This window comes from Melanaphis sacchari, unplaced genomic scaffold (assembly GCF_002803265.2).
Source record: "Melanaphis sacchari strain LSU unplaced genomic scaffold, SCAv2.0 Contig0_pilon_pilon, whole genome shotgun sequence".
NCBI lineage: Eukaryota > Metazoa > Arthropoda > Insecta > Hemiptera > Aphididae > Melanaphis > Melanaphis sacchari.
Genome location: NW_020270366.1, coordinates 12,825,674 through 12,838,059, shown reverse-complemented (window position 1 = coordinate 12,838,059; position 12,386 = coordinate 12,825,674). Strand labels below are relative to the sequence as shown.

General features: G+C 27.9%; 1 protein-coding gene across 2 annotated transcripts in view; it reads right to left on the bottom strand.

Annotated features, from left to right (window-relative positions):
• The window catches only part of LOC112601592 (rho GTPase-activating protein 20-like), a 213,472-nt gene that overhangs the window by 139,963 nt on the left and 61,123 nt on the right, over positions 1-12,386 (bottom strand). Inside the window, exons 1-3 of one of the 2 annotated variants that reach the window (XM_025349313.1) lie at positions 8,120-8,233; positions 3,410-3,479; positions 2,981-3,083 (exon numbers count right to left, since the gene is read on the bottom strand). In XM_025349313.1, the coding sequence (XP_025205098.1) occupies positions 2,981-3,083; positions 3,410-3,479; positions 8,120-8,165 (219 nt within the window). In that variant the 5' untranslated portion in view covers positions 8,166-8,233. Of the gene's footprint in view, positions 1-2,980; positions 3,084-3,409; positions 3,480-8,119; positions 8,234-12,386 lie in introns of those variants that run through there. The other variant, XM_025349299.1, reaches the window with a different exon arrangement.

The window sequence follows — 12,386 nt, the reverse complement described above, 5'->3', positions numbered from 1 at the left end:
GTCAGTGACTATTGAAGAACCAAAAACCACGCCATCAGCATATTATATAGATCATTTTAGAGATGGTAAACAAAAGTTTGAAAAACTATCGAAGGTAATCCCAAACGTTACAAATGTAACTTTAAAAAAAGTTTTACCAATATATGCAGCTACTAATTTTATATATTATTTATTCACTAAATACTTTGGTCACTGCAATTGTACGCATCTAGAAACCACTATACCTATATCTTCAACAGAATCTGCGGACATCTCAACTCATTCTATGACTACCACTAGCATTACAGACGTGTCTCAATCAATAACTTTATTTGAATCTTCGAGTACAGAATCTGAAGAAAGCTCTACAGATTCTATGACTACCACTAGCATTACAGACGTGCCTCAATCAACAACTGTGGCTGGATCTACGGCTACAGAATCTGTAGACATCTCAACTCATTCTATTACTACCACTAGCATTACAAACATGCCTCAATCAACAACTTTATTTGGATCTTCGAGTACAGAATTTGCAGATATCTCAACTCATTCTATGACTACCGCTAGCATTACAGACGTGCCTCAATCAACAACTGTAGCTGGATCTACGACTACAAAATCTGCAGAAAGCTCTACAGATTCTATGACTACCACTAGTATTACAGATGTTCCTCAATCAACATTATTTGGATCTGTGACTACAGAATCTGCAGATATCTCAACTCATTCTATGACTACCACTAGCATTACAGACGTGCCTAAATTAACAACTGTACTTGGATTTTCGAGTACAGAATCCGAAGAAAGCTCTACAGATTCTACGGCTATCACTAGCATTACAGACATGCCTCAATCAACAACTTTATTTGGATCTGTGACTACAGAATCTGCAGACATCTTAATTCATTCTATGACTACCACTAGTATTACAGACGTGCCTCAATCAACAACTGTAGCTGGATCTACGACTAAAGAATCTGCAGAAATCTCTGCTAATTCTAATTGGATTACCGTTTCCGATGAAGAAAGCGAATCATTTGAGAATGAATATAGTGATTTCTGGGATATGTATATAAATATCTATAACAATTTTAATAATTAGGTATTTGAGTTTATTATTTTGGATCAGTTTTAATGAAACTAATGATTATTTTTATATTATACATTTTGGTTTCAAGGACAATGGTTATTAGCCTGATATATGGATTAACATAACATCACATAGTGCGCTTATTTAAATTTTATATTATACGAGTTTTGCAACGAAAAATTACAGTTTGTTTATAATATCATTGATTATAAATACTAATAAAATATTAATAATAGTCAGAAAGTTATCGTATGCTCTTCTTTGACAGATTCTTTTATGTTGAGAAGCATAAGCATGCTGATTGTTGAGGTTCACATATGTTATAAATTATTATTTGTATTAAATGTATAGATTGTATTGAGAAGTTCATGAAAAGTGTGAATTAAATTTTGTATATTTTTATTGATTGTTTAATTTTTATGTATAAAATGTATAATTTTGTTGGATGAAACTTGTAATTCTAAATTTGCTAAATTTATCTCATTTAATCTAAATTTCACTTAATTTTTAAATTACACTGATGTATGCTACCTATTTGTCTATACTCAATAGTTAAATAAAAAAGTGCTAATCATTAAACCAATTATTATTAGTTATTATTTATATTTTTGTTATTTATGACATATTAATTTTCAGTTAATTATTTTAATCAAATCATTTGTTGAATTTATTTGATTACTAATTAAGAAAATGAGTATACAATCAGTAAATGATGATGTTATAATAATTATTTTAATTTTTCATATATTTTTTAGAATTAGAGAAATATACGTTTTATAATAATAAATATAAGTATATATGACATATGTATATCGGAATAATGTATTTTAGGAAGTATTAGAATATTAAATATTGTATTCAAGAAAATAATAATAAAAAAATGTCTTGAAAAAATAATTTACTTATTTGTTTACGTCATCTGTTAATTTCTACTTAGTGAAAACAAAAATAAAAAGTCAAAATACCTACTTATTTATACTTGTTATAAAATAAATAACAAAAAAACAACGTAACTGACCTGTCACCAAATAAAAAATAAATAGGTGTTAAATCTGGTCGCCTTTAAATGATTTCTTTAATAAGCACTCAATACTATTTATGTTTTGTTTATCTTTCTTATAATTTATTTTATTTTTGTTATTTCTATTATTTTTTTGTGTTTTATAACTAAACATAAAAATATAGTAAATGATAACATTATTTTTTTCTTTTTAGCATGTAACGTAAACAAATAAAATAAAATACCCTTTAGATGCTTGTTTGAAAAACATAAATTTTGTTTTTGGGAAAATGAAATCATGCAACCGATATGGTGTTTTAAAGATATTATTTAATATTATGTACAATATCAGTAGTAATTCAGTATAATAGACACCAGACAGATATATTACACGCTTAACAAACCGGTACGATAGTACCGAAAAACAAATAATAATCTATCGCAATTAGATGCGCTCAAAACATTTATTAATATAACGCCATCTTTTGGCAGCCTATAGGAACAATATTTTAGTCACCAAACATACATTTTTCTACTGATTATCTATATATTATAAAAGTTCAATAATTCAAACTGCCCAATGAAAAAAACACTATATATAATATAAATAAAATACAAGATGATCCTGGATGTTGATCAATTTGTCTCCATTGAGTATCGCTCAGAATCATATTTCGTTTACAACGATTTATCATTAAATTTAAATTTAACAAGTCAAAGATAAGATGCACTTGAAAATACATTATTTACAGTACAGATGCAAGACTGTAAACTTAAATCAATACAACTTAACAATTTTAATTAGCTGTTAAATTAACTTTACTTTTTTTCAATTGATTTCAAAATAATCTATATCTACATAGTTAAAATAAAAGTTAACTTAATTTTTTTTATAAAAAAGCACTTACCGGAAAATCAATTATGTGTTGCAAAGAATTTTTGGCCGCTCCTTTCCTTTGTACGCAAAACGCTACAAAATCTTCATCCAACACAGACTTCTCGCGAAGCAATCTGCAATTAAATTAATAATATTGAATAATTGAAATTATATCATAAACTTATATTTATGTTTATTATTGGCTACTACATGCATAAATACATAGGTATTAATAAATAAATATAAACTTATAAAATATAATTAGTTGGTTTCACGTAGACAGTACATGTAACTCTAAATTCTAGAATATCAAAATTTATACAAATTTTTATCCGAGTGTACCTATACTTAAGTTACTTAGTTGTGTCTTCAAGCTAAACAGTTGAAAACCATGACATTAGGAATAGGTAAATCAAAAATTATTGAAAATGAATGAAAGTGATAGTTTGTATGTACTTACTCTTTAGCGTGTCGATGCGTGTCTTGATAATCATTGTAATGATCCCAAAAATTGGTATTAAATAAGCTACCTAAAATCAAAACAGTCAATATTTAATCTTAGTAATAAATCACAAAAAAATTTATATTATTAAAAATCATTAAAAAAGTTTTGGTTTTCCAGATATTCTATGTATTATAATATATCTAGTACGCATTCAATACAGTGATAATAAAACAAAAAAAGTGTTCAGCTTTACGTTTATTAATTTCAATATTATAAATGTCTGAAATATATTTTAATTCATTAATAATAATTCTATACTAATTTACTACTAATAAATATTAGAAGTGTTAACAAATGTAATGAATTTAAGTTTTTGTAATTCATTGATAAAATAATTAGTAATAATTATTAAAAATTATTAAAAAATGTAATCGTCGAGTTTGTCATATCATGAATAAGGTGATTATTTTATCGAATACTCATTATTTCGAAATCTATTAACGTTTTTAAAAATATTTATTTTACATAATAAAATTTCCAGTCAAAATAAAATGATATTTTTAATATATAATATTTATTGTTTTATTTTTTAAGGTTTTCAATTTTTAACTTTTTAAAAACTTAGTAAAATTATTTATTAAATTGCTTGCAATTAAACTCATGTTAATGACACCAATGTAATTTCTGCCTTATATATTTTATACGTACTAAATACAATAATTTATTAAAAACCATAGTTATCCGTGTAGATAACTATGTTAAAAATACATACTTAAGTATTTTAGTTACACTATTATTGTATGATTATGTTACATTTGAATAATACATTTTGGTTTTTTTTTTAACTTTTTAAATTTTTTTCATAAAAATATCGAGTATTGAACCAATTATCATTAATTTAATAAGCTATCAATACGCGTTTAAAGCTTTGACGAGCTTTTTGCAACCGTCCATCTGCACATTCCGATTGGTGTTAATATGCGTAATATAATAATATGCTATCCTCATAATCACAGACGATTTGCTACTATTCGGTGGTGGTTGTCAAGGAGATAATAATAAAGACGTATTTCGTGTGATCGAGCGCAGTCGCTGTAACGCCTATTCGTCTACTGCACACGCGCGCGTTGGCGGTTCCAACTAAAAGACGTCCCGCTATCGCGATTTTACAGTACTGTTGTTGCCCGCAGACCCACGAATTTCCATCCATCGTGATATCATGTTATACATTTTATTGTTATTATTATCATACTGTACATCACCCCTACCACGATGAAACGTGTATTTGCGTTGTAATAATAAATATTATTTCTCGTTCACCGGCGGTGGCGGTTTGCACTTTCTCTTTCTTGCGCGAGACCCGAAAAATAAATACGTCTATGGTGCTCCCATACAATCCCATTACCGCGTCATAATAACGACTTACGATGATAACCTAATCATAAAAAAGAACCTATAAGTAAAAATATTTAAGGGTATACAGTATACCCTTAAATAGTATACTAGCTGTATACTATTTGTAATATATATATATATATGAGTTATTGTTAGCCTGGCAATATATAACCATTGACGGATACATTCTCACATGACATAGTAGGACATTTGGAAAGTGTCTTTTACATCATTTATGTATTTACATATGTAAACTTACTGAAGTTTAAAATTCAACGAACCAAATGGTTCGACAAATATATTTTTTTTTGTTTTTGATAATTTTCTTGAAAATTTTTTAAAAATATACATTTTAAAAGTCAGCATGATTTGATTATGAAGTGTGATGTGTCCACTGCTAGCTATCAATACGTGATATTAACATACGTAAATAAGTTATAATATTATATATTTATATTAATTATATTTATCACTAATTTTCAGAAATTTTGTGTTTTTACAACTTTAACGTTCTATATTTTCTTAAAGTTTTTACTTCATTAAGTATACTATTATATTTTTATAAATTTGCTTATTATTTTGTTTAATGGTTTTTGGGTGTTGTTTTATATGAAGTTAATTGTCAATAATATAAAACAAGAACAAATAAAGTTATAAAGTTAGAACATATATAGCTATAATTATAAGGATTTAAATCATTGTTATTAAAGATTTTATATTATCGCGTAATTTATTTGTCAAATTTAAGTAAATAAATAATTCGTTTATGATAGATCTTATGTTGTTTGTAAAAATAATATACAAACAAAATCAAGCGCATTTCTGTTTTCTGATGAATAATTCTAAATTATACGATCTTAATAACATAACAACATATAAACGCTACTTATTTGTATGATTAATGTTCTCAAAGAAGATATCTGTTTCATTGTAACCCTAATAAAAATGTTTTAACGCAAGCAAGCAGTAATAATATGTATTATATTCAACTTTTAACTCGTGTTTCTATTTAAACAATAGAACTACTAGGATAATATTACCTACAACGCATTACGTGAGTATTAAGAAAATATTATAATTTATTAATACATTTTTCTCGATTATTTATGTAAGTATTATGTTTTTGTAAATTTTTGCTGCAGTATCGTATATTCGTATATAATAATATGTCATAATTCATATTATAACTAAGATATATTATGATATTAAATAATATACAGGTTTAAATATTACAACATGGAACAAACATCTTTGTGAAATTCGTTAACGAACTAAACCTAAAAACAATAAGTAGTCAAGAAATAAACATCAAAGTTAAGAGCGAGACGCATTGAAACCTGTACACGGAATACGAGTCACGAGACGATGTAGGGATAACATTCGATAACCCTTGTAAGTCTAATTCGGTCATTTTATGTTCTCAACTAGGACACGGAGAGAGACTAATGAACCTTTGGGCATCGAGTATTGAAATTTTTCAGTTGGCTGATGATTATACACGCGGGCGCGGCGCACGTTATAGTGTTTTTGATTCCGATTACACGCAAATGATCGTATAGTATTGTAAATCTCACTAGTAGGAGTAGTCGTGTAGGTAGGTTACATTAATCGTGTTGGAAATTATGATACGTGACTCATCTGTATCGGTTATTGTACTTCGACAAAACATAACGGATGTTATTCCATGAAATTAAATATAGTTTAGATTCTACTCGTATGTACATCAATTACTAAATTACTTCAATAAGGAAGGTTCCAGTATAAGGTCAAGGACAATTCGTATGTATTGTCTAGGACAATATAAGCTTTATTTACAAAATTATACCTACTTCACATACCTAATACTCATATATTATATGCATAAATATGTATTAATAATGCTATCAAAAATTATGGAAGAGCGTAAAATAATTTCGCATATCACATGATTCACATGCATCCTATTCACTTCATTTTATTTTATAATACACCGTCCATACGCTTTCTACTATATCGGTAATATTATCCTTATTCTACTGTTCACTGGGCATATTCGGTTCGATGGCGGTCCTGTTACCTTTCCAGCTGACACGATTTGAACTCTGACGAGACAAAATTGACTTTCCACGTATAATACAATATTTAATAGAAATTTGCCAATATCGATACATTAAAATAGCGGTAAATCATATTTGATTGTTTATGAAAGCTTTCTATTTTAAATAATATACACTGCATTAATTAACTGAAAACTTTAACCACAAAATACTTGTATGAATTTAAACCATAATTCAAATCCTATAATATGTCATTATAATTTCTCAGTACTAAAATAATTATTTTTAATTGGTTATGTAAATTATTTAATATTGTTATGTTGTAAAATGTAAATACGATTTGAAGCGAGTACATTATCCACTGCAGGGAATCAATTATGATTAAGTAGTAAGAAGTAATTTATATAATATACAAAAAAATATCTAAGCAAATAACAAAATTTCACTTTTTGTGTAGTTGTTTTAACTAATATTTACTGTTTATCTAAAGTATCTTTATATACGATGCAAGTATAAAATCTTTATAAGTTATTTTAATATATTATGTATTATATTTATTTTTGAAATAAAATAATGTAAATAACTTATTTTTATGTTAAATATATATTTTAGACAAAAAGAACTATTTCAATATTATAGTATTTACTAAAATGAAATAATTAACAAAAAGAAAATTTTCATTAAAGTAATATAATAAATATAGGAATTTAATAAAAAAAATAAAAAATGTAGTTCGTTGCACACAGTATCAACACTTAATTGAAAGTATCAAAAAATACTTAACAAGTTTGTATATTCTATTATTTGTTATAATATATTAATACGATTTAATTTATAAAAAAAAAACTACAAAAATTCGATTAAATTAGAAAATAAATCTATAGCATGACGTTTTTGATTCCCTTCTATCTATGTATCCGTTGTAATGGTTTTGTAATCAGCATAATTCTAGGAGCGAATTAATGGGATAATAAAAAGGTAATGTTTTATTATGGTCAACTAATAGATATATCTATCGATAACAAGAAAAACGCTCAGAGAAGTGTCGAATCTTGAAAATGGGCCCACTGAATACGGTTAATCTCACTGCTTACGTTCGTTGTTACGAAACAATATACATATACGTGTGTATTTATATACACTAAGTTAGTATATAGTTAGTATAGTAGTTCACAATATACACTTAAAGTTGTAGCGGTATTATATCATAGTTAGGTTAGTATTATTCCAGTAATATGAATAAAATAATAAAATGGTAAAATATCATGCGACCAAGTGATAATCGTATACTAACATTTCAGAAACGATCTCTGTTTTAATCCCAACGGCATGCAATCCATAATCCGTTAATACAGTGCCGACGGTAGTAATTATTGGTCACTCGGAACGTTTATGAGATAAAAAATAAGAAAAACACACACACCCACACACAATATACACACATACACTGAAATTTTAACTTTAAATCAATCACAAGACATGTTCAACGGTATAAGACGCGGAGACGCACAATACACTACCATAGTACACAACAGACATATAGTTTATGTTCACAAAAAAAAAAAAATCCGACTATACCTATATCAGCTATAATTTTACCGTAAAATATTTTTATTATAATTGTTACGAATATAATAATAATATACGGTAGGTAGGCATATAGTGTACGGTGGTCTGCGCCCGGTGGCAACAACGTCGGTACGCGCAGAACACACGTTTCTACAATGTTTTATATTATCTACGACGGCGTTTCGAACTTGACACAACAAAACGCGAGTGACCGCGGTGGTATTGAAGCGGCGTCTCGTGTACACACAATATTAACGGACACACGACCACGTGCGCCGGCGAACGAAACGTGTCTAAAAAAAAAAAATTCGAAATGTGCGGTCGCCGCGTAGCTCGCGTGCGCCTGTCCGGCGGTCCGTCCGTCCGTTCCTATCCTGCGTCGAAATAGCCTCAACGGCGCGATTCTTGCTCTCACTCTCAGCGACGAGTGCCACCGGTTGGGATAGGTCCCCAACTCGGTCGATTCTCACACGCGCGCTTGTTACACATTATTGTACGAATATATACCTACTATACATGATATCGGCTAGTGCAATGACACGATAATATGCTATTATCTTCGTAGTTATTACTTATGTTTGTTGTTGTTGTTATTATTATAATTATTATTATTGTTATTGTTGTTGTTTGTTGTTATTTTTTATTATTATTGTTATTGCCGCCGGTGTCGTAGACCTCACAGACATATCGTACGGATATAATTGTGTACACACGACTTCCCCCGACTGTGTAACATAACATAACCGTAATATAACGACATCGCCCAGGATTTATCTGTGATTATCAGACCGACCCAAAAAAGGATTACGTCAGTGGCTTACCCGTGAATTTTTTAAGGGGGAGGGTCCGATACTCGATAATTACTTTTTTTTTTAATTTAGTCTCCACTCTCCACCCAGACACGACAAACACGGACATTACACATTTTATCACTAACGGATTAGTCATTACTTACAAACATTATGTTTTATGTAGGCGAGAGGTTAACAAACATGTTTGTAATAAATTATAATTTATGCGGTACCTACATGTAAGATATTTAAAATAATGTTTTGTTAAATTACTTGTTAAGTGTTTATTATACTTATTCAAACAATAACTATTAAACATTTATATTTCCACACCGATGGCTGACGATATTTGTTAAGGGATTTAGAAAAGTATTACAATGTTGATAATATTATACTAGTTTAAGACGTATTTTACATAGGTACTATACGTGTTTGTATTGTCTTCCTCTTACATAACGCATAACATAGTAAATTTTATGTTTAGTACGATCCATTTATTCTGTTATTTTTTTAGTAATAGAGTATATTATTATCAAATTTAAGATTCAAAATATTATCTAGAATACATTTTTTTTTTTTTATTACTTTAATTTTAAAGCAGATTATTAGCGTTTTAAAATTGAGAATTTAATAATTTAATTTTTTAATTATCATACTATTCAATATATACTTATATAATTTTTTTATTAAACTAAATTTTATTAATATGAAAAAAATGTTTAAGATGAACCCCTCTTTCTGGATGTCTGGGAGATGGCTGAGTTCGGTCATAGATCATGTTCATATATTCGTATAACTATAATTGCATACAGGATTATTATAATTTTACCTCAGCAGACTTTTTTCTTCTAAATTATCCTCCACCCAATACTGGCAATACTGCAACCCTACTACTAACTACACGTGTGTATATAATGTGTGTGTGTGAATGCTTGTAGTATAATTTTATCGTGATATCAACTAGATATATAGTCTTATAATGTTCGTTTATGCATAATATGAGGATTTTTTTTTTTTGTATGACAATTTTATTCGAATAAGGCGTAGGTAGTTACCTATCATTTTAATGATAATGAAACGCACGACATGATTATCACATAATTGCCTATTGTTATTATTATTAATATTATTGCATTGGATTTTATTAGTTTTATTTATGAACGGTTAGAAGTAACAAGAAAAAAACTACTTCATTTCATAGCTATTGTTTAGCATTCGTTTTATTAGGCACATAAAGATATTCTTAAAATGATAGGTACTTACTTATACCTACTATTTGAATACTTTATAATTAAAATCCAACTGTGTTCATAATAGTATTTACTATTAAGAATAAAAAAAATAATATCTATCATGTAGAGTCGAGGTCGACAATAAGTTTCTGAAAGGGTCTAATTAATTTAAAAAAGATAAAAATCTGGGTAAAAAATTATTTTATGCATCTTAAAAATAAATTAAATATCAGTTTTTTTTCCAAAAACAGAAAAAAATAAAAAATATATCTGTTTATGAACTGAACATTTAAGTCAAGTGTTTTTGGCGATTCAATTTTTCCTGTTTTGTGATCCTCCTATTGTGCTTACTGCCGCCCCTTATAAATACATATACGTAGATAAAAATAGATGGCATCTTACAGAAATTTAAGTAAACTATATAATATTTGACATAACTTATTATAAGCCTCTGAGTGTCTATGTTCCTCATATTACAACTACCATTGTTATATTATGTTCTAAAATGTTTATTATTTAATATTTGTTTAACATTTTATTTTTTAATTGTTATAACTTATTATATAAAATTAAATAGACGTATAATGTTTTTAATTGTGTTGGAAATTTTTTTATGAATTTGGTGTCAAAATAATACTTTTTGCTTGGTGCAATTTGTTTTATGCAAGAGCGTAGCTATAGTTCTGCAGTATCTACTAAACAATTATACCCCATGGTTGCAATTTAAAGTTTCCCACACAATTGTATGCATCGTAGTATTATTAATGAAAATAAAACTATAACTATAACTATACATCAATAGTTTTATAATGTCTTATAGTTTCAATTTTTTATAACTATTACAGAACGCAAAAAAAAATAAGTGTGATTTAAAGTCTTTTGGAACATTTAACAATACTGCAATAGTAACATTTTTATAATGAACTTAAAACAGTTTAACATATGTTTACACACTTTTTGATAGTTGTTCGATCGAATTTGTAATTAACTGTATAATTCTATAATCTATTTACATTAACATAATTTAATAAATTATACCTATTGGGGTTTTTTTTTTATTATTAAATAAATTGTAAAAAAAAATAATTATCATTTCCTGACGATTTGTTGGAAGACGCCAACACAAAATGCAGGACAATAAACAATTTTACAGTAAAAAAAAAAAAAAATCGTACATTACCGTAATGGATTGATATAACGAGAAAGCAATACATACTTGATTTTCTTACATAAACACTATTAGGGGCCGATAACGAATATCAATGAACCGATCTATCAAGTGTATTTCGTAACATGTTTAGGGCGGCCTGCCACACATACAAATATATATAAATATACATGTACGCATAATCACATATATACACATATAGAGATACGCACGGAGATTGGCATCCCGTATTACACGATAAAGAGTGATTTCTAATCATAAATAAAGCATGAACCACGGTGGCTACCTTGAGGTCGCGAGCCGCCCTATAACAACTTTTTATGTGGCTTGTGGAGAAAGAGAGACACCAACACAAATACATTACATATATACATACATCCCTCTCTCACTCGATGATAGCGTGGAGGGGAAGTCAGTGCAATCAATACACACATAGATATAGTCACACAAATAGCTCGATAATGATCGATGATTGAATTATATTATATACCTACCCTTTTTTTAAGTGTCTCCTATTGAGTGAAAGTACTATATTTTATTGTTGTGAACAATAATATTATGATAATAGTAATAAAATATTTGTCATGTACTCAAAAAATAATAATAAATCGTATAGGTATAACGGTGGGTGGAAAGTGACCACCTGAATCTGTAAATCAATTGCAACGGAAATAAAGTTCATCGTGCGTGATCAAAGGGATAAAACTGTTTTTTCTGTGTACTGTTCATACAATATTCAAACATTTGTTCATAAAATATTTTTATCAGTAGGTATATGTGATTTTTAAGTTATAACACAAA